The 25936-nt window shown below is 36.1% G+C and overlaps 1 protein-coding gene and 1 pseudogene across 1 annotated transcript; both read left to right on the top strand.

The window, feature by feature from the left end:
• Nucleotides 1-8438: 8438 nt before the first annotated feature.
• On the top strand, nucleotides 8439-9541 carry LOC120120294 (annotated as a pseudogene).
• A 690-nt stretch (nucleotides 9542-10231) lies between these two features.
• Nucleotides 10232-25706, top strand: LOC120120380 ((S)-ureidoglycine aminohydrolase-like). Its single transcript, XM_039140044.1, has 13 exons — nucleotides 10232-10430; nucleotides 10523-10654; nucleotides 10756-10843; nucleotides 10931-11007; nucleotides 11085-11124; nucleotides 11241-11307; nucleotides 11671-11756; nucleotides 22608-22689; nucleotides 22944-23000; nucleotides 23749-23787; nucleotides 24734-24804; nucleotides 25272-25325; nucleotides 25438-25706. The coding sequence occupies exons 1-13, from the start codon at nucleotides 10379-10381 to the stop codon at nucleotides 25505-25507; spliced, it is 915 nt and encodes a 304-aa protein (XP_038995975.1). The 5' UTR covers nucleotides 10232-10378; the 3' UTR covers nucleotides 25508-25706.
• Nucleotides 25707-25936: the final 230 nt, after the last annotated feature.

A 25936-nucleotide genomic window follows, 5' to 3' on the forward strand; every position in this document is an offset into this window, starting at 1 on the left:
TATTGAACTCGAAACGACACAATTTGCTCGAGAGTAGATTTCAACTTCATGACGAAGGATATCTAACTCGAAGACAAACTTTACAACGAAGGGGTCATCCATGGTTTCAACTTCACGACGAAGGGAATCGTGTCCACCCGCAACATACAATACTTGGATTTCAACTTCACGACGAAGGATATTCAAGTCAAGGCTCAACTTTACGACGAATGGGCCATCCATGATTTCAACTCCATGACGGAGGATATCGTACCAACAGATCCACGATTTCAACTCCACGACGGAGGATATCATGCCCACACATCTACTATTTAAACTCCACGACAGAGGATATCGTACCAACGGATCCACGATTTCAACTCCACGATGGAGGATATCGTGCCCACACAACCACGGTTTCAACTTCACGACGAAGAGAATCGTACACACAAGCAGCATCCATCTCTATATTGGATTTCAACTTCACGACGAAGGATTTCTAACTCAAAGAAGGGGTATCTGGCAAAGACCTTCGAGTTCGATTACACTCAGCTCAAAGGCACATCATTTGCAGCATAGCTTAAGTCAAGAAGGGCTATCTGTCAACCAAAGACCTTCGAGTTCGATTACACTCAGCTTCGAGGGCACATCATTTACAACATAACTCAAGGTTAGAAGGGTTATCTGTCAACAAAGACCTTCAAGTTCGATTACACTCAGCTCAAAGGCACATCATTTATAGCATAACTCAAGGCTAGAAGGGTTATCTGTCAAAAAACACCTTCGAGTTCGATTTCACTCAGCTCAAAGGCACATCATTTGCAACATAGCTCAAGGCAATAAGGGTTATCTACCGACAAAAGTCCTTCGAGTTTGATTACACTCAGCTCAAAGGCATATCAATTGCAGCATAACTCAAAGCTAGAAGGATTATCTGTCAACAAAGACCTCGAGTTTGATTACACTCAGCTCAAAGGCACATCAAATTTACAGCATAGCTCAATGCGAGAAGGGTTATCTGTCATCAAAGACCTTCGAGTTTGATTTCATTCAGCTCAGGGGCATATCAACCGCATGGTAGCAACGAGGAACTACCTTCTAGAAGAATTTTCAAGTCGATGTTTTTAATCGAGAAGAAGACCAAGACCCAATTTCAGGCTCAGCTTGAAGCCCAATTATAGTTACTTCCCAAAAAATATATCAAGTTTCAAAACAAAAAAAAAGACCGGACAAAAAATGGTTGTCTTTTTCGTCTTTGCCCTATTCTTGTTAACACAAGAATGTGCAAAGAGGGGCAGCTGTAGACCCCAGATTTTTGTCCTCATCCCAGTGACCCAGCTCATCTAAACTTGAACAACTTGCATTCAAAGTGCCGTTGTCCCAGAGCATTAATGCTTGTTTCCTACCAATGCCTACAGATGCATGTGAGATATATCCAAAGTATGATCACATTGCAAATTGCTATTTTTTTATGTAAAAGCTATGAAAGAAAATGTCTATAAAAAGCCGAATGAAAATGTAATACAGGGGGCATAGGTTTTGATCAATAAAAATACAACAAAAAAAGGAATTTTTCAGCAATTCGAATCCAAAAGCAAAAGCAAAAATTCCAAGGTATTCTAATAGATTTTATGCTTTGTTTATGTGCTAACATTTTAAATTATAATTTCGTTTTTAGTTTTCATAAAAATATTACGATTGCCTAAAGAAAATAAATAGATCGGGGTTCAAAATTTACCTCAGACGGAGTAGTATGGCCACCCATAGGGTGGCCGAGGCGTTATTAACTCCGGTTGACCGGAGATCCCATCGCTGCGGTCGGCGTTTGGAGCATTTGAGGAGATAGTGACGTTGAAGGAAATGAAAGAAATGGGATCTGGTTCACGTGAAGAAGGGAGAGAAGAAATATAAGCTTAATTTTTTTTGGTTAAATTACTTGTCAGACCACTAATTTTTAGGAGCTTTATGTTTTTTTCACACATCTTAATGGTTAAATCACATAAGGTCCTCGTTTTCAACGTGTTTTGTGCTTTGGTCCTATCAGGGTAAAATCACCTTTATACTCCCTTATTTTAATGTCTTTTGCACTCTAGTCATATAGTTTGTTATGTGTTTCGAATATGCATATTGATTTTAATAATTTTCAAATTTAGTCACTGTTTATTTTTATTTAGTTATTGTCTTTTGTTTTATTGTATTTTAATCCATATAATTAGATTTTATTATAATTTAAGCCATTGTATTTATTTTAAATTGATTGTTTAAGATATTATTTGTTCATATTTATTAGGTCTTTCTAGTTTCTATTAATACTATTTTAATCCTTTAATTTTCTATTTGTGCTATTTTAGTACTTTAATTTTTTTCCTTTTGCTATTTAATCCCTTAAGTTTCTGACTTTTCTCTTGCATCTCATTTCTATAATTAATTTGATTTATGAATTTTAATTATTTCCATTTTTTTTATTTTTTTTTGAATTTTCTTTCATTTCTTTTATTTATTTATTTACTTTTTTTTATTTCGATCTTAATACTAACTTTTTTTTTGTTTTTGTTAGTTTTATTTTTTTGTAAACTTTATTTATGATTTTTAGGATAATTTTAATCAATCAAAGGTAAGTAATTTGAATCGAAATCTCTAAATTTTAATTTTAATTTAAATTTTCATAATTAAGACCACCGACAAATTAAATGGTACCGAAATGGCAGTTCAAGGGTGTTAATCATTCCTTAACTGTAACTGACTCCCGAACCCGACATATTTTTAGTAAGATGGTATCCGATCAACCTAAAAATATTTTTAAATAATCGATGACGACTCCTAATATTTTATTTCAAGTCGAAGTCAAATTCTGAGCCTACCCGAAAGGAGGTGGCAACACAAAGTTTGGGCATTCGTAGCGTGGAACAAAGTTTGCAGGGCAAAAATGATGGCAGAATAGACTTTCGGGACCTAAAGCTTTTTAATCTCTCTCATTGGTAAACAGTTATGGTAATTCATCCACGCTCCTGGGTCACTGCTGTTTCGCGTCTTCAAAGCGAAATATTTTGCACATAATTCTTTTCTTGAAGCTAATATAAGAAATCGACCCTCCTTCGCATGGAGTAGTATTTACAAAGCAAAGGAGGCTTTAAAGGGTGGTTTCTTTTGGAGGGTAGGCTTTGAAGGAAACGCAAGAGTGCATTTTGATAGGTGGGGAGGCGCGAAAGCTGTTCAACTTGACCTGCTGGATAACGTTGATCAACCACTCCGATGTTGTGACCTCATGATTCCGAACACCCTACGCTGGAATACTGAGCTGGTAAAGGCAACAGGTGTACCATGAACATGATGCCAAAAGAATTATGGAAGTCATGATATTTCCTCACCAAGATGATTGTTTAATCTGAGCTGGCCACCCTTCCTAAAAAATCTTCGGCTTGAGGCTTGGTCACGATACCGTTCTAGGGATGACAAACGAGCGGGTCGGTTGTGGATATCCCCTCCCCTATTCTCATATCCACCTAATATTTTTAAATCCACTACCCGCCCATCACCCATGATGGGTACAATTTTTTAAATCCATACCCGTCCCACGCGGGTACATTCTCAAATTCATCCCCACACCCACTACCAACTAGAGACGTACTCGGCTAGACCCTTCTGACAACAACCTTAAGTTATAAATAAGAAACAAACAAAAACAAACACGTCCATTAAGAAGCATAATAAAATAAACCAATGATTATCTGAGTTAAGTGTTAACATAGATCTTAAAGTACATAAAACACCATAATAAAATACATAATTAAAGCCTAGAAACATAAATGATAAACACATAATATTTTTGTTCTTTGGCACAATATTTTCAAATTTCAGGCAATACTTGTGACATCTGTTACTCCAGTATTACAATCATCATTTTCTATTTCCTCCAATTGAGAGAGCTCCAATTTAAATTCACTACTAACTACAAGCAAAACCAATATAAGTTGGTAACTAAACTTTAATAAGATAATTAAACACAATTTGACAACTAACATAGACTAAATAATAATATTACCTTTAATATCAGTCCAAAGCCAATTCTGAGCACACATTAATGTTTCAATCGTCTCCGAAAGTAGTTGATTACAATAAAGACCAATTACTCTTATACAATATTATGATTTATAAATTAGTCTCTAAAATTCCTAAATTCATAATGGTCCAAAATTTAATGGGTATTTAGTGGGCGGGCGAATGCAGGGTTGGTAAGGTCTCAAACCCATCACCCACCCACTACCTGCAATGGATATCATTTTCTAAATCCACACCCGCCCACTACCCACTAAAATTATACACATCCCTACCCCAATTAGAGTAGGTACCGTACGAAATCCACGAAATTGTACCCGTTTGCCATCCTATACCCTACCCAAGAATGAGAGACTAGCACAGATTGGAATAGGAAACGGGATGTGCCCACCATGCAACCGAGACATCGAAACGACGCTGCACGCTTTCAAAGACTGCCCCTGGACCAGCGACATTCTTACCACCTCGGGTCTTCTCCCTTCAATCCGCAATTCTCGATCAGCTTCCTGCAATGAGTGGCTTGAGGACGCGGTTAGTCTGATGGATCGTGAAGGTTTTAAAAAGCTCCTCATCCTTCTATGGAACATCTGGAACAGACGAAATAGGTGGATTCACGATGAAGAATGGCAAGATGCAAGGGATGCTGTTCACGCTGCATGGATCCTGGACTCTTCCTTTAAGAATGCCAACGATCAACTTTTTAATGCAAATAACACACTAAACGACAGACAGCCCTGCCGTTGGGAAAAACCAGTGGAACAGTGTTAAAATCAATGTGGATGGCGCCTGGTTCCCGGATACTGGCATTGGTGCGATCGGGGCTGTTGCAAGGGACCGCCATGGACTGGTCATCGGAGGAGTCGCTCGCATGACCAACGGATGCAATTCCCTCGAATCTGTGGAAGCTGAAGCCTTTAATCATGGCATCAATCTCGCCCTGGAAAACGGATGGAATGAAACATGTGTATAAGGCGACGTGATACCGATTGCCAACAGACTGAAAAGTGATCAGAAGATTTATCAATTATCGGCTTGAAGTTCAAGGAAGCTCGTGAAGCCTCGAGACAACACCCAACTATAAAAATTGCTTATGTGAATAGAGATGCCAATAGAGTTGCACACTCACTTGCCAAATGGGTTGTGTCCCGAGTCAACCCTCATTGGTTTTATTATGACTAGCCGGAATGTATTAAAAACCTTGTCCTTGACGCTATTGGTTTATGAAATGAATAGCATCCTTATTCTCAGAAAAAAAATGACGTGACGACCAGTTGATCTAGTACCGTTTGACTATATAATATCTTTTGACCGGCCGTTTGACTCTCCTTTTTTATTTTATTTTCTCTACCATTAAAGTAATCACCAATCTCTCTTCCGATGGAAATCTCCACCTCCGTCACCTCAAGCTCATTCACCATTTCATTTGGGTATCGGAAATCTCAGCCGGGTCTTCCTCTGTTACCTTAGAGATTGCAACAACGCAATGGGTGACGGAGAAAGCAAAACAAGCTTGATGACCCTATTATCAAGAAGAAGAAGAAAGCAACGCCATGGAAACTAATCAGCAGAACATATAAACACTAGAAATGGCCACTGAGTTTACAACTCACAGCCTTCTGATCACATGAAACAGAATAAACAGTCAAAGCGGTAAAACACAGTAAACCATCAGTTCTTTGACTTTGATCTCTCACTCTCCTTCGATTCACAGGTTTTGTCGTTGTAAATAACGACAATACCACCTTTAGAATAATCTTCTGCGCACGAATTCAGACCAACCCATGGAAGTAGCCGGTTCCGATGATGCTACTGGTTCAGCCGCCACGCAATTGTCAGAAACTGGTAACTGTTGCTGTATTTTCTTTGAACTGTTCGAGAAATCATAACCTCACCTCACTTCGCTGACCGACCCATCAAGCAGTCCGCTATGTTCACAGAAGCTAATAAACATATATGTTGCAACGAAATGAGTACCGAATAATGTGCATCGTTGTGTTATTGCAGTTCTGCCCCGAGCTTTTCTCAATCTTCGTCGTCTTCCTAGCGTACAAGCTTTACCAACGGCTAAGGTTTAAGCTACCGCCGGGTCCCCTCTTTTGTTAATAATGTTTAACAATGGTACAGTTTCGTTGTTGCTCTTGCTTAAGATTTTATTGTTGCGTTTGCAGTGCTGGGGTCTGAACATCAGGTCAGAGCTAATACTTTCGAATAATCCTCTTCTTATTGCGCCACAAGGTGCCAACTGCTTGTCTTAATACGCAGAATGTGCCATTTCTTGATGGTAAAACGATTTGTATCTATAACATCTTCTTTCCTGTTTGTATTCATTAATCTATTAACTTTGTGTCATACTCCCTTTAGAATTAGTTGACTGTGGTGACCGATTAGGATTTTCTGAAATTATGATAATCTTCCAAACCCGGAATTGTTTTATTTTCTCATAATCTTCAGAAATTAAGAAGAAAAAAAGAAACCATTGTTGAAGTTGAAAAAAGAGAACGAAGAAGTCATTGTTGGACATGAAAAGAAGGAAGGAAGAAAAAGCAGAAGTAAAAGTAAAAGAAAGAAGGAACAGTCTAAGGGAGTCAAACGCTGGTCTCGTCGCATGCCATGTCAGCTGTGTAATGTGTCACTAGCATTTTATTACTGTAACAACAGTTATTAATTATTAATCGATAATATTAGTGATAAATTTATTATTTTTAAAACTTTAAAAAATAAAATAAAAATTTATTCAAATATCAACGATAATTTATATAATTTAATTTTATAATTAATATGTTAATTGTTAAATGAATAATATTTTCCGTGTATCATAATATATCATGTTTTAACATTTTAATCATTTTTATTGAATAAACTTAATATTTATTCTAAACCCAAACTTTAATGACACTTTTCAACATAATCAACGAATGTGTTCATAATAAAATGTTAGCATATCGAAATTGATAATTTCTCTATAATAATTATTATATAGTATAATTTATCATATTTTAAAGTAATTAGCGAGTCATCGAAAAATATATATTTATGTTATTTCATTTTATGTAGATTTGAATCTTAACATCCACTTTGAAAAATATATATATTTTTTAAAAAATAAATAATTTATTTGTTTTAACCGAAAATGGCATCAGTAAATTAAGATAATTATAGGAAAAATACAACAATGAAACACAAACGGAAGCCCGCATTGGTAGTACGAGGGATATATCAAACTCGTATGATGACGTGGAGAGACAACAAACAACGTGTCAAAGAAACTATCATCATTCGCAAGAACCAACAAAGAACTGCAAAGCGCACATGCACATGTGTCAAAGGTGATAGTCCCCAAACAAGAAAAAGTCGCAGACTCCGACCACCGTGTCAAGACAGATAAAAAAAAGGCAGCACAATCAATCTGGAATAGGATAATATGGATCATGGTCAAGCATACAGACCAACGCACATTGCTGCATAAACTCAAAAAACGGATAAGCGCCGGCATTAATAAAAAAATTGACCCAAAATACAGACTTAACACCAAACAAATAATTGCACAGAACCAAGGATAACCATTAAAACGACCAAGAACATAAACATGTGCCATGTCCCGGAACCAATCCAGAAAGCAACAATAACCTTGACCGAGAAGGGACTGAGAGAATAATTAATACCCGTATGAAAACTTCGTCTCCCTGAAAATACAAGAGGAGTGGTTATTTATTTACAATAAGACTAAAAAAACATAAATAAAAACAATAAGATGATCGTTGGTCAAAGCCAAACGACCACACGAAGGCCGGAAAGGAGTGTAGCAAAGCAGTTCAACAATAGCGAAAAACAAAAAGAAAGTTTTAAAAAATATATCTTCTTAATAATAAAAAATACAATATCACGTGGATATAAATAGTTTAATTATGCGGTAGTCTAATTTAAGGTTAAAAAATAATTATCTTAGGACGTAATAAAAAATGTTATAAAAAACACAACATTTTAGATTTTAAATTGAGTGTAACATAAAATGTTATTTTTTTATTAATATTTTTAATTAAATTTAAAATATTAAGAAGAATATAATATTTTTAATTAATAATAAAAAAATATTATAAAAATATAATATTTTAAATTTTTACCGAAAATATTATAAAAAGTTATATTTTATGTTACACTTAATCTAAAATATTATAATTTTTATTATATTTTTTTATTATACTAAAAAATCATTGTTTTTAACCTGTTCCTGAGACTTTCCCACGTGATATTTTTTGTAAGTACAGGGATAACAGGGTCTTTAATCTAGCTAGACTGTATTATCCGACTTCATTTATTGGCTACCCAAATATGGGATAACTGACAAGTGACAGCCTCAAATCCTGACAAATCAAACTCAGCCATGAACTGAGAATTGAAACTAAAAAAAAAAACTCATCACCCCATCAAAACCCAAAAAAAAAAAAATCAATGTCCATATCCGTGGCTTCCCTTTCCCCTCCTCCGCCACTATTTTTCTCTGTCAGACCACATTCAACCCACAGTTCAACTCTTTTTCTCCCTCTCAAGAGACCCTTTCTTCTACTATCCACGCCCAAGTCTTTACCTGACAATGGCGCCGGGGTTTCAGCTTCAGTTGCCGCCGTCCAAGACCCAACATCCAAGCAAAAAGACCCTCTACTCGAAAACGTCGTCGAAGGCCCCGCCGGGTCGAACGGAGCGGCAGTGAGTATGACCTCTGCTGCAGAAGTAGAGGTTTTGAGCAAGTTTGAGGACTCTAGGTGGATTGGAGGAACGTGGGACTTGAAACAGTTTCAGAAATATGGTACCATTGACTGGGATGCTGTTATTGATGCTGGTAAGATTTTTACGTTTTAAACCTCCATTGCTGCTTTCTAATTTATCTGTGATAATCATTTTGTTGATGACAAATTTCCTTGAAATTAGAGGTGAGGTGGAGAAAATGGCTCCAGGAAAATCCAGAAACCACCAGTAGTGTTTGATACATCTATTATACCTTGGTGGGCATGGATGAAGAGATTCCATCTACCTGAAGCTGAATTGCTTAATGGTTTGTGAAAATCTGTATTTCCTTTTCTCTTTCTGATATGCTGTGAAAATCTATATTGTTTTAAACCATAATTTGTTGTTGTGAGTATCGTGCAGGCCGGGCAGCGATGATAGGGTTCTTCATGGCATATCTAGTTGATAGCTTGATTAGAGTAGGTCTGGTTGATCAAATGGGCAACTTCTTTTGCAAAACTCTATTGTTTGTAGCAGTCGTGGGTGTGCTTTCAATCAGGAAGAAAGAGGATTTAGATAACATCAAGAAACTGATAGAAGAAACAACCTTTTACGACAAGCAATGGCAAGCGACATGGCAGGACGACAACAATGGTTCCCGTAATAGCTAGTTCGATTGGAGTTATTAGTCCTTTTAGTTGTAGTTTTCCTCTGTTTGCAGGGTTCGGAACTTGATGAGCATTATTTAAACATCAATGAATTGCATTATTTTACCCTTTTCTTATTCACTTTTGCAAACCAACACTCTATTTGCTCAAATGACAGAACTTCAGTCGTCGGATTATGTTTTGTTTACAAAGCAGACATATACTATTTAGAAAATATCAATGATTATTTAACAGAATTAACATTTTTATAGTTATGTTTTGTTATGAAAAAAAATAATTTTAACATTTCAATTTTGAAAAACTTAACATTTTTTTAATCTTTTTACTGCTACATGGGTTAAATTGATCCATTTAGTAATTAAAATTATATAAAAAGGTCGAATTCTTTTACCAATCCTTATAATACGTCTAAATTTTGGATTTAATTTAATCATTTTAAGTCCTTATAATTTTTCAAATTTTAGAATTTTAGTCATAACTTAAATTGTAACTGTTAAACATGCCGAGTTAAATTATGTTATTTTGTAAATTATAGATTTAATTTTTGTTCTCTAATTTTTTCATTTGTAACTCATGTAATTTAGTTATATATTCCCTCCATCGTTTGAGTTAAGATTGAAATTTCAAAATTCAAAAAATATATATAAGAACTACAATTGACTAAATTAGAGTATAGGAGCTAAATATTCAATTTACTCATAATTAAGGGACTAACAACACAATTTAACATGTAAAAAGGGGGAAAAGGAACAAAGAAAAAAGAGAAAAATCCTGGTGGGATTCCAACTCAATCCCAACTTGTACATCTTTGTCAGTTTCAGAATTCCCAGTAAACAATTAACGTTAATGCCCGAGTTCCAAAGCCGGCATTACCACACACAGTCGATACTCAGTTCAGTCTTGTTCCTTTCCTTTCAGAATTACCAGACAACAACCAAATACCGCTGAAGAAAATGGAGAATCCCTCTCTTCCTGGACTTCTACTTTCCTTCTTCACTCTATTAAGTACTTTCTTCCTTTGATTTATTCTCTGCTGTTAACTTCAATCATCCAGATCTCTATTGGGTTTTGTGTTTTTGTTTCCTTTGCGTTCTCAGGCGTGTTCAATCAAGTATTGGGTGATGAAGGATTCTGTTCCGCTCCTTCCATATTGGACCAAGCTGATACTTCCTCTAAACCTTTGTATTGGAAAGTCACAAGCCCAACTCTCTCTCCTTCTCATCTCCAAGGTTAGTTTATATTTTAGTGTCTACTGATCGATTTTGGATAGCTGAAGACTGTAAGTGAATATAAATTTTTAGTTTTGAAATCAAATTTGGTTTCTTTGCAGACTTACCCGGTTTCACTCGTAGTGTTTACAAACGGGACCATGCGTTAATAACACCAGAAAGTCATGTTTTCAGTCCTCTGCCTGATTGGTATTCACAAATGTTTACATTTCAACTTTTTTTTTATAAATGCTTTTGGCGTTGTTAGCCGGTGTATTGATTTGATTTATTTGATAGGGAAAATACACTGGGAGCATATTTAATCACACCGGCAATGGGTTCACATTTCGTGATGTATCTGGCAAAAATGCAAGGTCTGTTCCTATTGGAGTCCTAGATTTTAGTAGAACTAATCGCACGATTGGTTATACTATTGTATATCCTTTTGCAGAAAACTCGAAGTCGGGGCTTCCCCCTGCTGGTGTAGAGAGGTGTGGAATTTTGTTCTGTAGTTTTACTAGAATTACATACGACTCAGATACAGCATTTAAGATGCCCATTTATGTTTTGCTTTGAGTTTTAATGCTCATTCATTGATTTTTCTTAGGTTGATATTTGTGATTCAAGGTGCTGTCACTCTCACCAATTCATCTGGCATTAGCAACAAATTGATGGTAAATGATGCTTCATTTATGTTTATTATCCAATGTTTCGATATGCAATAGTACTAATAAAATTATAAGCATCATCCACTTTACTTTGTTCAAGTAGAGGCATCGTATTTCATCCACATGATAGTGGCAATACATTTCTCCAACAATATTTGAAAGATTAATGGCTTATCTTCCTAGTTTTTATTTTATTTTGTAACGCAGTAATAGCTTATCTCTTGTACTAAAGAGCCTTTCAAGTTTTTGGTACAAGAATAAACAAATGTATGTCCATTTCAGGTTTTCTCGTACCAAAATTTTGGGGGGAAAATAGGGGAGTACATCATTTGAAATATAAATCTTTATGTCATTCCTTCTGTCATCCAGGTGGATTCATATGCTTATCTTCCTCCTAATTTTGAACATTCTCTGAAGTGTGATGGCTCTACTACTCTTGCCATATTTGAACGAAGGTACACAATTTACCATCTTAACTAATTTTCTTAAGTTTTCTATATGGGTCCCAAATGGAGGTATATTGTGACTCCAAGGTAACTAGTTAGGAATAATTACGTTTAGAAGGATTATTAGGGTGGTGTATTATTTCTACGTTTTTTTATAAGAATAGAGGCCTCGTTAAAAACCACCTTCATGATTAATGGAGCTCGTTAAAAGCTCCTTAATCAGCGGAAAGGGGAAAAGAGTGCCTTGGAATTTCATTAAAAAACATGATTAGTACATAGTAAGTACACCATCCTTAAACTCCCTAATTGGGAAAAGAAACCTAAAAAAACATCCCAAAACAACATCACATACATCAACCTATTCCAGCCTTAGCTAATGCATCTGTCTCTAGGTTAGCAGTCCTATTAACCCATCTAACAACACCTTCAAAAACTTTAAGCCTATGAACAATATCTTTAACAATAAAACCATATACATTTGGACATAATTCAACTTTTTTAATCCAGTCCACTGCCACCTTGATGTCACTCTCAATTATCAAACGGTCCTTGATCTGCTCTCGAAAAGAGACAAAAAACAATAACCCCTTTTGAATAGCTCTTAATTCCATCAAGGTCGGAGGCCCTGGACCAGCAGACTCCTTGAAAGAGCCTAAGATCAATCCTGAGAAATCTTTTAGAATTCCTCCTAACCCACTTTTCTGCCAATCATTTGTAGTAGCAGCATCAACGTTTAATTTGACAAAGCCCTTAGGAGGAGGAGACCAAGGAAACATAGATACAATCGGATTGGAATAGAGAGAACAAGAGTCCCCTAAGGAAGGATTAGATATAAGAGAATCCTTAGGAATAGAAGTCTCTTTATGCTTTGCTAAGAACCAAGAAGCAAGCCTAAACCTTGCTAAGAAGAAATATTCAGCCTGATCAAACTTCTCCCCTTCAAACACAATAAAATTCCTAATTTTCCAAGTGGTCCAAAGAACAACCCCTGGAATAAATGACCATATATCTGAATTAGTCTTCAAAGCATCCCAAGCTAGGAGAAAACTTTTAGCATTAGCATGAAAAACAGAATTGATCCTCCAAAAATTCATAAATTTGTTCCAGAATGACCACACAACCGAACAAGAGAAGAATAAATGGGAGGCAGACTCATCCACCATCTTGCAAAGAGGACATAACACATCTTCAATGCCCTGAACTCCTCTTTTGACTAATTATGTCTTAACAACCAGCTTTTCAAGGACAACTTGCCAAAGAAATGACTCCGCTCTTGGAGGCAACATGCCCCTCCAAATTATCTTCTTCCAGAAATAGACCTCCTCCGATCCTAAAGAACCCGATGAATAGAGATTAACACAAGATCTTGCAGTATACACCACATCCCTAGTGCCTTTCCAAATCAACCCATCAGAAATTTCAATAGATAAGGTAAAATTCGAAATGACAACCATTAAGTTAGACCACTGTTCAAACTCCCAATCATTCAAATTCCTTCTAAACTTCACATCCCAAATCCATCCCAAAGAGCTATAATCACCAAATTCAAATAGTTTGCCAATAATCACCAAATTCAAATAATTTGCCATTCTTATTTGAGGAAATAGAAAACAATATGGGGAAAATGACCGAAAGAGGATGATCCATAGCCCAAATATCTTGCCAAAACCGAATAATTCTACCATCACCAACTTGAGAACTGCACATGCTTATAAACTTAGTGCCAAAAGAGTCTTCTTTGAAATGATTATTAAGCATTGATCTCCAAATCCAGGAAACTTTAGGCGGGATCTTACTGTCAAACAGTAATAATGAGGAATCCAGTTTATATTTAGCACAAATAACTTCCCTCCAAATAAAATCCCTATCATTGGCAAACCACCAAGACCATTTCCCTAAAAGTGCTCTATTCATCAAATTGAGATTCAGAACTCCTAAACCCCCTTCATTCTTTCATTTGCAAACATTAGACCAATTAACCCAGTGAATCTTGTTATTGTCATTTCCCCCTCCCCATAGGAAATTGGACATAATTAAGTTAAGGGTTTTGAGAACCGAAGCTGGAATTTTAAACAATGACAAATTATATGTTGGAAGCGAACATAGAACCGCCTTAATCAATACCAGTCTCCTTACTAATGAAAGAGAGGTCGACTTCCACCCAGCTAGTTTGTTGAAAAAATTATTAACCACTGGATCCCAAAGAACTACAGAATTTCTACTAGCACCAAGAGGAAGCCCTAGATATTCTGAAGGAAATCTGCCAACTGAACATCCAATAGTCGTTGCCCACTCATGAAGTTCCTCTTCATTAAATTAACACCAAACAATTTACTCTTCCTCAAATTTAGTTGTAACTAGAAATCACTTGAAACACTCGAAGCACCCTCTTCACTTTCAAAATCTGCATTTTCGAAGCACCACAAAAGATGATCAGATCATCAACAAACTGTAAATGAGATAAATTAAAGGACCCCTATTCCCTGCCAATAACCATTCCAGAAAATAACCCCTGAGAAACAACCTTAAGGATCAATAAATTGAGGAGTTCCCCTACTAAATTAAACAACAATGGAGATAAAGAATAGCCCTGCCTAAGACCCTTTGCCATTGAGAATTCCTCAGAAAGAACTCCATTAACTAAAACAGAAACAGAAGCTATGGTTACACACTTCCTAATCCAACCACTCCATCTGGAACCAAATCCCATTTTCTCCATTACTTTAAACAAAATAGACCAATCAACTAAATCATATGCTTTTTTGAAATCAACCTTGAAAACACAACCCTTGAGTCCATTTTTCCTCCAAAAGTCTACTCCTTCATTAGCAATTAGAGAACAATCCAATATTTGTCGACTGAGGATGAAAGCAAACTGTGTTGGACTAATGATGTCTGAAATACAACTCCTTAATCTCTTCGAAAGACACTTAGAGAGGATCTTATACAATCCACCTACTAAGCTAATAGGTCTATAATCATCTAGACCGCCAATGTTAGAGCCCTTTGGAATGAGAGTAATAAAGGTATGATTAATAACATGTTCCCAATCTTTCCCCAAGTAGAAATTGTGAAAGAACATAATATCTTTCTTAAGGACATGCCAAAACCTTTTAAAAAATCCCATATTTAAATCATCCGGCCCCTGAGCTTTATTACTATCACAAGACTTTAAAGTTTCCCAAATTTCCTCCTTTGTAAATTCCTTCTCTAAACACAGACTCTGCTCCAATGAAAAACTGGCAAAATTCAACCTTAAGTCTTCCACTTCCAAGGTCGAAAAATCATTAAAAGATTTAAAGAAGTGATCTCTAACAATAGCCTTAATAACAGACGGGTCTTGGATAACATTTGCCCTGATATTTAGAGCATTCAAAGCATTCCTCTTCCTCCTAACTGAAGCACAAGTATGGAAAAATCTGGTATTTCGATCCCCATCTTCTACCCACTTCGATCTGGAATTTTGGAACCAAATCTGCTCCTCTATCTTATATAGTCTCCACAATTATGTTCTTGATGAATTCAACTCTGTTGCTTTTTCACAGTTAAAACCATCTTGCAGCTGTTGGACATCCACTTCTAACTTGTGAATCTTCGTTTTTAAATATGAAATTAGAGCCCCTGGAAACTGATCTCTCTTCCCTGCACAGTTTTTTATAGTTGTTTTGGTTTTTTTAGAATACTATAAATTCCAGTTTTCCTCTGATATTTCTTACATTCTTGAATTGAAGAACTAACCAAATCCTCAAAACCAACTTCATCCATCATATAATTTGTAGAAATCAGAGTAATTCTCTGTAATTTCTTATTCTTTTTAATATGACAAATTACATATTTATATACAAAATATCTCTCTAAAGTAGGAAACTCTAAGAAAAGAAAAATAATAATCCTAGGATATGATCTCTTAAAATAAGGGATTGTAGAAATCTATTTACAAAATCATATCTCTATAGGAATGATAACAAATCATATCTATAATTCCTACACTTCCCCTCAAGCTGGAGAATATACATTGTATAATCCCAGCTTGAATATGAATTTATTGAACACAGGCTTTGGCAAAGCCTTAGTAAGAATGTTGCAACTTGTTCTTCTGAAGGAATGTATGAAAGTGTGGCTGTCTTTTTGTTAACTTGATCAGCAATAAAATGCCTATCAATCTCAACATGCTTTGTCCGATCATGTTGAACTGGGTTCTTGGCAATTTGAATAGCAGATTGATTATCATACAAAACTTCAAAGTCATCCTCTTGATTAGTGACAAGTTCTTTCAGTAGTTTAAGTAGCCAAATTCCTTCGCATATTCCCAATGCTAGTGCTCTAAATTCAGTTTCAACACTACTTCTTGAAACGACAGATTGTTTCTTACTTCTCCAAGTTGTAAGGTTTCCCCAAACAAAGGTGCAGTAGCCACTAGTTGATCTCCTTTCAGTAAGATCTTCGGCCCAACTAGAATCTGTAAAGATCTTAACAGTTTTGTCTTGTGTCTTCTTAAACATTAAACCGTGTCCTAGAGTTTTCTTCAAGTACTTGAGAATTCTATTTGCTGCTGCCATATGTTCTTCAGTAGGATTAGTCATGTGTTGACTTATCACATTTACAGGAAATGCTATATCTAGCCTTGTCAAGGATAAATAAATTAGTTTCTCAACTAATCTTTGAAATTTCTCTTTGTCTACCAAGGACCCATCTTCTTTGTTAAATTTCAAGCTTGCCTCCATTGGTGTATCAATCGGCTTACAACCAAGAAAACCAGTTTCTTTGAGTAAATCAAGTACATATTTTCTTTGGTTGATCACAAGTCCTTCTTTTGACCTTGCCACCTCCATTCCTAGGAAATACCTTAGCTTTCCCAAGTCCTTGGTTTCGAATTCCTTATTTAACAACTTCTTCAAATTGCAAATCTCTTCTTCATCATCTCCGGTAAGAATTATGTCGTCCACGTACACAATAAGGATAGCTTTCTTATTTGTAGAAGTTACCTTGATGAAAAGAGTGTGATCGGCGAGGGATTGCTTGTAGCCGTTTTTTAGGATGACTTTAGTGAACCTCTCGAACCAAGCTCTGGGTGATTGTTTTAACCCGTATAGAGACTTGTTGAGCTTGCACACCTTATTACTTCTTTCAACAGACTTTAAGCCAAGTGGCAGCTTCATATAGACTTCTTCTTCTAGCTTGCCATTAAGAAAAGCGTTTTTTACATCAAGTTGGTGTAATTTCCAATCGCAATTTACAGCCAAACTTAGGAGTACTCGAACAGTATTTAGCTTCGCCACAGGTGCAAAAGTTTTTGTGAAATCTATCCCATATGTTTGTGTAAAGCCTCTGACCACTAGTCTCGCTTTGTATCGTTGGATGCTACCATTTGAGTTATACTTTATAGTAAAGATCCATTTACAGCCAACAACCTTTTTTCCTTGAGGAAGGTCCGTAACAGTCCAAGTAGCATTTTTCTCCAGTGCACAAATTTCCTTTTCAACAGCCCTTCTCCATTTTGAATCCTTTAGAGCTTCAGCTATGTTTGTGGGAACCTGTTCTTTATCCAAGTTTGCTGTAAATGCTTGAAAAGACGGCATCAATGAATTATAACCGGCAAATTTTTCAACAGGATGCTTGGTGCACTGTCTAACCCCTTTTCTAATAGCAATAGGGAAGTCATCTAGAGTAGGGGAAGTGGACTTACTGATTTCTTCTTCTATTTCGGCAGCTGGACCCAAATCCAATTCTCGGCAAGCATCAGATTGCAAAACAGCCTCAGGAATATGTTTTCTTTTCCTTGTATAGAAACGGAGTTGTTTGATTGGTGTTGTTTGTGGAATATTTTGAATGGGAGTAGGTGTATTTTCAGGAAGGGTATTTAAAGTGGGTATGGGTGTAGTTATAGGTACTACCGGTGGATCAATGGGAGTAGTTACAGGTGACAAATCTGTAGGTAAGGACAAAATTGGTGGTAATTCTGAAGGTTAAGAATGAATAGTAGGAGGAGATACCTGATGTGGCTGAAAATCCTTCTATGTCTCCCCTTGAATTTCAGCCTGAGTGAAATAGGGATCATGCTCATAAAATGTTATATCCATAGTGGTAAAAAATCGTTTTGAAGGAGGATGATAGCATTTATAACCCTTCTTAAGTGAAGAATACTCAACAAGTACACACTTTAATGATTTAGGATCTAACTTGGACTTATTAGGAGCAATGTTTTGGATAAAAACAGTACAACCAAATATTTTAAGTGGAAGAATGGAGGAGAAAGGTTTAAAATAGGGAAATTATTGCAAAAATATAGATTGAGGTGTTTGAAATTGTAAAACCTTACTAGGCATTCAATTGATTTAATATGTGGCAGTTAATAAGGCTTCCCCCCACAAATATTTTGGAACATTAGTGGTAAATAGAAGAGAACAAGTAACTTCAATGAGGTGTCTATTTTTTTTCCTGCAATACCGTTTTGTTGTGAGGTGTCAACACAAGAACTAATCTGAACTATGCCCTTTTTCCTGAAAAACGCACCCAAAGACTTAGCAAAAAATTCACTGCCATTATCAGATTTAAAGAGCTGAATTTTAGACCCAAATTGAGTGAGAACCATGTTCTAAAATTGGGTAAAAACACCTGCAGTTTCAGATTTATCTTTTAGCAAATAAGTCCAAGTTATCCTACTGTGATCATCAATGAAAGTGATAAACCACTTACAATTATCAGCATTCTTCACCCGAGAAGGACCCCAAATATCACTGTGGATCAAAGCAAAAGGGTGAGAAGGCTTATATGTAGAAGGAAAATAAGTTGATTTAGTATGATTGGCAAGAGAGCAAACTTTGCAAGAAAAAGAATTTGGCCTTTTATGAATGAATAAAGCAGGAAAAACTTTTGCAAGATAGTGAAAACTAGGATGACCTAAACGATAGTGCCATAACATAACATTATCAACTTTTTTTAAAGCGGTGAAAGATTTCGAGATTTCGGTTTTAGTAGAGGCAGGAAGAATGTAGAGACTATTCTGCAAGCTGGCCTTACCAATCATCTTCTTCGAGTTCAGTGCCTGCAAAGTACAATTAATATCATTAAAAATTGCAGAGCAGTGCAAGTCGATGGAAAGTTTACTAACAGAAACGAGATTGCAAGCCAGATTTGGTACGAAGAGGATATTTTTAAGTACAATCTGGTCATTGAGAATAACAGTGTCATGTCCTTCTATTTTGCACAAAGAACCATCAGCCGTTTTGACAGCTTTACCAAAGTTTGGAAAAAAATTGCAAAACAAATCCTTATTACCAGTCATATGATCCGTAGCACCAGAATCGAGGATCCAATTAGGGGACGACTGGGATGAGAAAAAAACTGTAGCATGAGGTTTACCTTCTGGTTCTTTCATGACCAGATTACCTTCTGATTGTACAGCAGAACCAGAAAATTTTTCTGGATTTGAAGTGATCTCCGGAGTAGGAGAAGAAGTTGTGGACATCATTTAGGTTGGAAAGAAACCGTAATCTAAGATCTGATACCATGTAGAAATCAGAGTAATTCTCTGTAATTTCTTATTGTTTTTAATATGACAGATTACATATTTATATACAAAATATCTCTCTAAAGTAGGAAACTCTAAGAAAAGAAAAATAATAATCCTAGGATATGATCCCTTAAAATAAGGGATTGTAGAAATCTATTTACAAAATCATATCTCTATAGGAATGATAACAAATCATATCTCTATAGGAATGGTAACAAATCATCTCTATAATTCCTACATAATTAGATAGTTTAAAAGGTTTTTTTACCCTAATTAACACCTCCATTCTCAATCAGTAATGCATTTTGATCTGATATAGACCTTGGCAGTAGTGATTGAACAATATCAGGAAAAGTAGCCATAAATTGACCATCAACCAAAAACTGGTCCAGTCTAACATAAGTAGGGGTATCTTGGTTGTTACACCAAGTAAACCTACCCCCATTCAAGGGTAGATCAATTAAACCTGTTTGAAGAATAAATTGACGGAAGATCCCCATTGAATTCCTGTTTTGAGCTCTACTAATCTTCTCTTCTTCATGTAAATAAGCATTAAAATCCCCTCCTACACAAATAGGATCACTCTGTCCACTTATGAACATGCTTAACTCTTCAAAAAAGCTAGCTTTCTCCTCCTCCACTGAAGGGCCATAAACATTGATGAATCTACATATGAAATTATTAGCACGAAATTTTCATGATAAAGCAATGAATCTTCTACTAATATACTGATTTTCCAACTCAAAAATTTTATCATCCCAACAACTCAGTAACCCCCTGATGAACCAACTGATGGAGATTCAATAACACCTTGAAGATTATTTAACCCATTTCTTCTAAGAAAAGATCTTTTAATCTTCGTCGTTTTAGTTTCTTGCAGCCAAAGAAAATGAGGATAGTATTTAGCAACTAACCTCTAAACAACCCTCTGCTTCTCTTTTCTACTGAAGCCTCTAATATTCCATAAAACAATGATTAACTGAATCTTCATCAGTATTTAAACATCAATCTAAACCCCCATCAAGTTCACCTTGATTGACCATATTCAAACCTTTCTCCAAACTGATTATCTTTTCCAAAAAAGCCTCTTTCCCTTGCTTAAAAGAGACCACCAAGAGTTTACTTATTTCCCACGTAGCTATAGCTTCCTCCAATAAATACGAAAAGGCTGAAGAGGAGACTGTTGTAATGCTGACTTGTTCTAGTACTTCCCTTATCAGGTGTCTTTTAGCTCTTCTGTTATCAAAACCAGAATTGAAGCTTGTGCTTTCTCCTATTGACAACCACCCTTCAACCTCCCTATCCACACTCTTATCACCCGAACATCTACCATTAGTAGGATCCTCACACCCATGAATTTCTAAGTCTGCTGTCAAAATAACCTGTTGAATAGCTCTTGAGGTCTGATCTTTCCCTTCCTTAATGACTAATTCTTCCTCTCTTTCAGGCATAAAATTCAAAACGCTCCCAAACCAGTATTTTCTGTCCCTAGATCTTTTATACACCCTTTTAAAGCTACTCATTGTTCTTCTCTCTAACGGTTCACTTTTTGTAGACAACGATCTTTTAGTCCGAAACAAAGTTCTACCCCTTGAAATACTTCCTGCAATATTTATCCTTGGCTCTAACAACATTAACTCCTAATCATGAAGCTCTAATCCAGCCTGATCAAACTTCTCTGAATCTGACCTCTTCCCCTCTTCTTCTTTATTATTATTTCCATACTCAACTGAATTTTGCTTATGAATCATTTTCCCAAACTTGTCAATTTTAATTGCTAGACCAACGAGAATTATTTTTGAAACATTAGGCCCAGAATGCCCATCATCTTCTGATTGGGCTTGTGACCCATCAACCGAAATTTTTGAATTTCTAAACCCCAAACCGACAAACTCCCCCACTTTGATACTCCCAACCTTATGAAATTCTGACAGCCCTCTTTTAATGCATTTCCCATCTTTGGTAAACCTTGGAAACTGATGTTCTCCACCAACTCCACCAAACCCAAGATCAGTTCCCTGTTCAATCCACTTGTCAACCCTCTAACGATTTTCTTCTACTGATGTCGTTGAACCTCCCTCACTTTCTGACCACTCCTTGACTTCTTTCTTCTCAGACAAGAATACTCCAAACTGTCCCTCATCGGAACCAACTACTGGAGGTTTGCTGGAAAAATAATTTGAAGACTCATGCGCCGAACCAATCTTAATGCTGACTTTGAAAAATCTTCCATATGCTCCAAGAGTAATCACCTCTGGAACGTCAAAAAGGCTAGCCACCCTAATTAAAATTCTCGCCTTTGTAAGATCTTCCATGTGTTTAGTGGCATCATGAATATCTACCACCCTTCCCCAACTCCCTGCTATACGTTCCAGAAAAAGAGCATTTCAGCATAAAAGAGGACTCCCAAATAGCTCAACCAGTCAAAAAGCCATTGGAACTCCTTCATTCAGTAATGGTTCCAAACGATCAAACCAGAAATCAAGTTCATCTTTCTTCTTCATCCAAACCTACGACATCTCCTCAGATGATTTAATCACTATTACACAAGAATTTCAGACATATCCCCGTCTAGCAATTTGGACATCATAGCCTTCATTAACTAAAGCCTTCTGAACAAACTCTAGCTCAAATGAATGTTTAATGATCCCTGTTAATGATCTTTTAGCCCAGCTCGAGCTCTCCGTTGGAATGTGCATTTCCAAAATATTTTTCTTATCTTTCCCCCTCTGATGACCTACAGGTGATAACTCCCTATTCCCCAGTGCACTTCTAGACATCCTGTTCGACAACAGAGCGTCTTTATAAGTTCTATCATCCCTTACACTTCTGTTAGTATTATCTACCTCTTTTGAGTTAGATGTTTCTGCAGTAATCGGACATGAAGCTTTCTTCAAAGAGCTATTATTACGCTCTACCCTTGAACGAGATTCCTTATATCTTGCAGCTCCAACTGTAATCCTCCTCCCATCTATTAATGAACCATTTAGTTTATCTACTGCCGTTTTCAAACCAATCTCACTCCCAAGCTGAACAAAAGCAAAGGTGGAGAACTTGTATTTTGGATTTCTTGTTTCTTTGGGAATGAAAACTCTCTGAACAGGACCATGAACTAAGAACATTTCCCTTAATGCACGTCGTGACACTCACCGACTAAGATTATCCACAAACACCGTCCAAATCTCATCGGAAACTAACTTGCCTTTCGCCTTTTCTCTCTCTACTTCTCTAACGCTCTCTCATCTTTTATTATTGTAAAAAGGAAGAGCTAATTGATACGTATTATTTCTACGTTCTTAGTTATTAATATCTAATTCTCTTAGTATGTGCTAATTTCCCTTCTGTAGATATGCCTGTCTGGATAATCACATCACTGAGCGGATTGTTGGTTCAACAGATAAGCTGCCACTTCTTGAAACACCTGGTGAGGTAAAATGGTTTTCCTTCATCTTCTTTGTTCCTTTACTGTCAGTATTTTATTGTAGTTTCCAGATTTGTATATATAAAACAATACCATTTTTCCTACATGTAAAGTGTTTCAATTACATTGCATTATATTGATGATGAATGTTTATCAAGAAGTTGTTTTTCCGTACAAAAATCTAAAAACAATGCCCATGCTGAACTTATATACATGATGATTTCTGAATTTGTTTATTATATGACCTTTCTTTACTTTACAGGTGTTTGAACTTAGGAAGCTTCTTCCAGCATCAATGCCTTATGACTTCAATATCCATGTAAGTTATAGTTACTTCCCGAATTTTACTTCTTGTCTTTGTTTATTCTATGATTATTTACTATGTTATTTTCCAATACTGTTATTTTCCAATACAAATATCCAAATTTTGTTTGGTTTGAGACTTTAAGACTGAAGAAGACATGTTAAACTACGGGTGTTTTTTTAGTGTGTGTGCGCCTACATTTTCTTTTGCTGGGGACTTTGGATGATAAAATTGGGATAAAAAAACAATTTCATGTTGCGTAAAAGATGAAAATTAATCTTCATGGTAATAAGGTATGCATGCTGCAAACCTTAATTGATAATTCTGTATTTTCATTTCATTTTTGTGCTTCATATAACTTTCCTTTAGGTGCTAAACTAGCATTCAATGGTTGTCAAATCAATCAGTGATAGAATTTAAAAATATATTCATGACAAACCTTCATATATTAGGTTTTCCAAGGTTAAAACCAAAAATATTTGACGAGCAAGTTCTGTCACCGTAAGGTGATGCAGTTTACACCGTAAATGCTAATTATAAATTAATTAGGCTTGATTGCCAGTTGCTTACCAAGGGAGAAGGTACTGGTTTCTTATTATTTTTTGTCATTCAGATTCTTGCTTTGGCTCACCACTTGAAAGTTGTTTCCGACTCAATAAATGTAAAACTTAGAATCATTTCCATTGTATACTTAGGTATGATATGCTTTGGTAAGCCTTCTTTACTGACTGTATAACTGATGTTTGGTTTTCCTTTATTATAGATTATGGATTTTCAACCAGGAGAATTCCTTAATGTTAAGGTAAGCTTTTGTTTCTTGATGATTGATACTTACATATCATTTTTTTTTTATAGAAGTAGGAGGCCTCATTAAAAACCTCCCTCATAGTAGTCCTTTACCCTAAGGAAAGAACCGACTAACGGAAGGAGGAAAAGAGTACCTCAGTATATTATTGATAAACAGATTACATAAGACTTAAAAATCACCTAATACAACTGTTATCTAAAGACACACAGAACAACTTGATAAAAAACTTACAAACACCCAATCCCCTCCTTTGCTAGCTTATCAGCCTCACAATTACAACCCCTAGGGACCAACCTAAGAATAATCCCCTTAACTGAAACAATAGACACAATGTCCTTTACTAAATTAAAGAAGAAAATAGTAGCTGAAGAAGGAGATTTAATCCAATCCACTGCTGCCTTGCAATCACTTTCAACAATCAGCCTACCCTTCGAAACCCATTCTGAAAGGATAAAGATGTTGATGCTTTTTTTATAGCTTTCAATTCTGCTAGAGGGGGAGGGCTAGGACCAACATTTTCTGAAAAGACAGGAGAGTAGAGTGATTCCAATCTCTAAGAATACCACCTATACCTCCTACCATCCCAACACAACTAATAGCCCCATCCACTACTTACATATCATTTGATAATTGCTGGTATTCAAATTTAATTTGATTCCTTATGTAGAATTGATAATCATCAAAGAGAAAAGGAAATATATTACCATTACTAAAAAGTAGAAGGAAAATGAAATTGACTAATACATTCATGTGTAGACTCCGGATTAGGCTAAAGTTTACTAGTTCTTTTTTTGACACATTTTGAGAGGCTTAAACATGAGCGTTTTCTAACCATTCTGATCCAGGTGTGATTTCTATTATACTCCAATGACCATGAATATCCCAGTGCTCCCTATAGTTGACCATCTTTTGAGATGAGTTTTCCTTTTCCTTTTTGCAGGAGGTCCATTATAATCAACATGGTTTGCTGCTTTTAGAGGGACAGGGCATTTATCGCCTGGGGGATAGCTGGTATGAGTGTTGGAGCCTTGTTGAAGTATACTACAAATTGTGTACACATTGCCTTTATTGTGCATGAGCCATTTTGTGAGTAATTTCTAGAAAGGAAACTGATAGTTCTGACTATCATCACGTTTACCAGCCATACGTGGTTATCATGGAATATAAAATTTTCTATAAAAGCTTTTGACATGCAGTTTCCATAGTTCTACACTGGGAGAACAAGAAAATTCTCCTTTTTAGTGTTTTATTTTCTTTGCAAACAGTTGTGTTTTCTTGCGTGTCTTCTAGTTGATGTCATATGCCGTCTTCCATGGAATTTGCTTGCATAGACCATATAGGACATGCCCTTACAAAGTAAAGAAGTAACATACTAAAGCTTTCCCAAGGCTATCTATCTTGTGTTATCATCTTATTGTTCACACAAATATCTGCCAAAAAGGCCATTTTCATAACTTTTCTCTTTCTACCGTCAACAGGTATTCGGTTCAAGCTGGTGATGTGATATGGATGGCACCTTTTGTGCCTCAATGGTGAGAATAACATAACCTCTGAAATTTTCTTGCTAGGATGTCAGAATGTTCTCTTCCTTTAGTTTCTGCAGATTTGAGACCTGAAGACTGATACATTTTGCTACCATTTCAGGTACGCTGCACTTGGAAAAACCCGGTCACGATATTTGCTGTATAAAGATGTAAATAGGAATCCACTGTAGTTTCAAACAGCATGATATGTGCACTGGTAGAACTTTGATGAGATGGTTTAAATAACAGGCACACTTGCAGTGAATAAGAGTGGCAATTCGTGGCCTGTGAAAACAAATTTAACTGTAGCATTCATTTAATCCTTATGTATCATGATTAGATACCCAACTTCTGGAACATGTTTGCTTGTGAAATTGTCATTTTGTCTAACCTTGTCTGCGAAAATCGTTTTCACTAGTAGTTCATCGCATCCAACTAATAGTCATAGAGTAGGAACTCTTGCTGCCTTAATCCAATGATGAGACAATATTTTAGGAGACAAAATCATTTCCCAGTCAGAGGTAATAGGGGGGGTGGGACTAGCTGGTGTATGGCCAAGAGCTAGGCATAGTAGTGAAACATGAAAAATCAGGTGAACTTTAGAAGAAGCCGGCAGTTCC

Source organism: Hibiscus syriacus, unplaced genomic scaffold, assembly GCF_006381635.1.
Source record: "Hibiscus syriacus cultivar Baekdansim isolate YM2019G1 unplaced genomic scaffold, ASM638163v2 tig00110338_pilon, whole genome shotgun sequence".
Lineage (NCBI taxonomy): Eukaryota > Viridiplantae > Streptophyta > Magnoliopsida > Malvales > Malvaceae > Hibiscus > Hibiscus syriacus.

What these genes read in the sequence shown, in the direction of transcription:
- LOC120120380 (XM_039140044.1), top strand. Translation starts at nt 10,379, where the DNA reads ATGGAGAATCCCTCTCTTCCTGGACTTCTACTTTCCTTCTTCACTCTA. An exon ending in CTCTCCTTCTCATCTCCAAG is followed by an intron (nt 10,655 to 10,755) that starts GTTAGTTTATAT and finishes GTTTCTTTGCAG; the next exon opens with ACTTACCCGGTTTCACTCGT. An exon ending in GTATCTGGCAAAAATGCAAG is followed by an intron (nt 11,008 to 11,084) that starts GTCTGTTCCTAT and finishes ATCCTTTTGCAG; the next exon opens with AAAACTCGAAGTCGGGGCTT.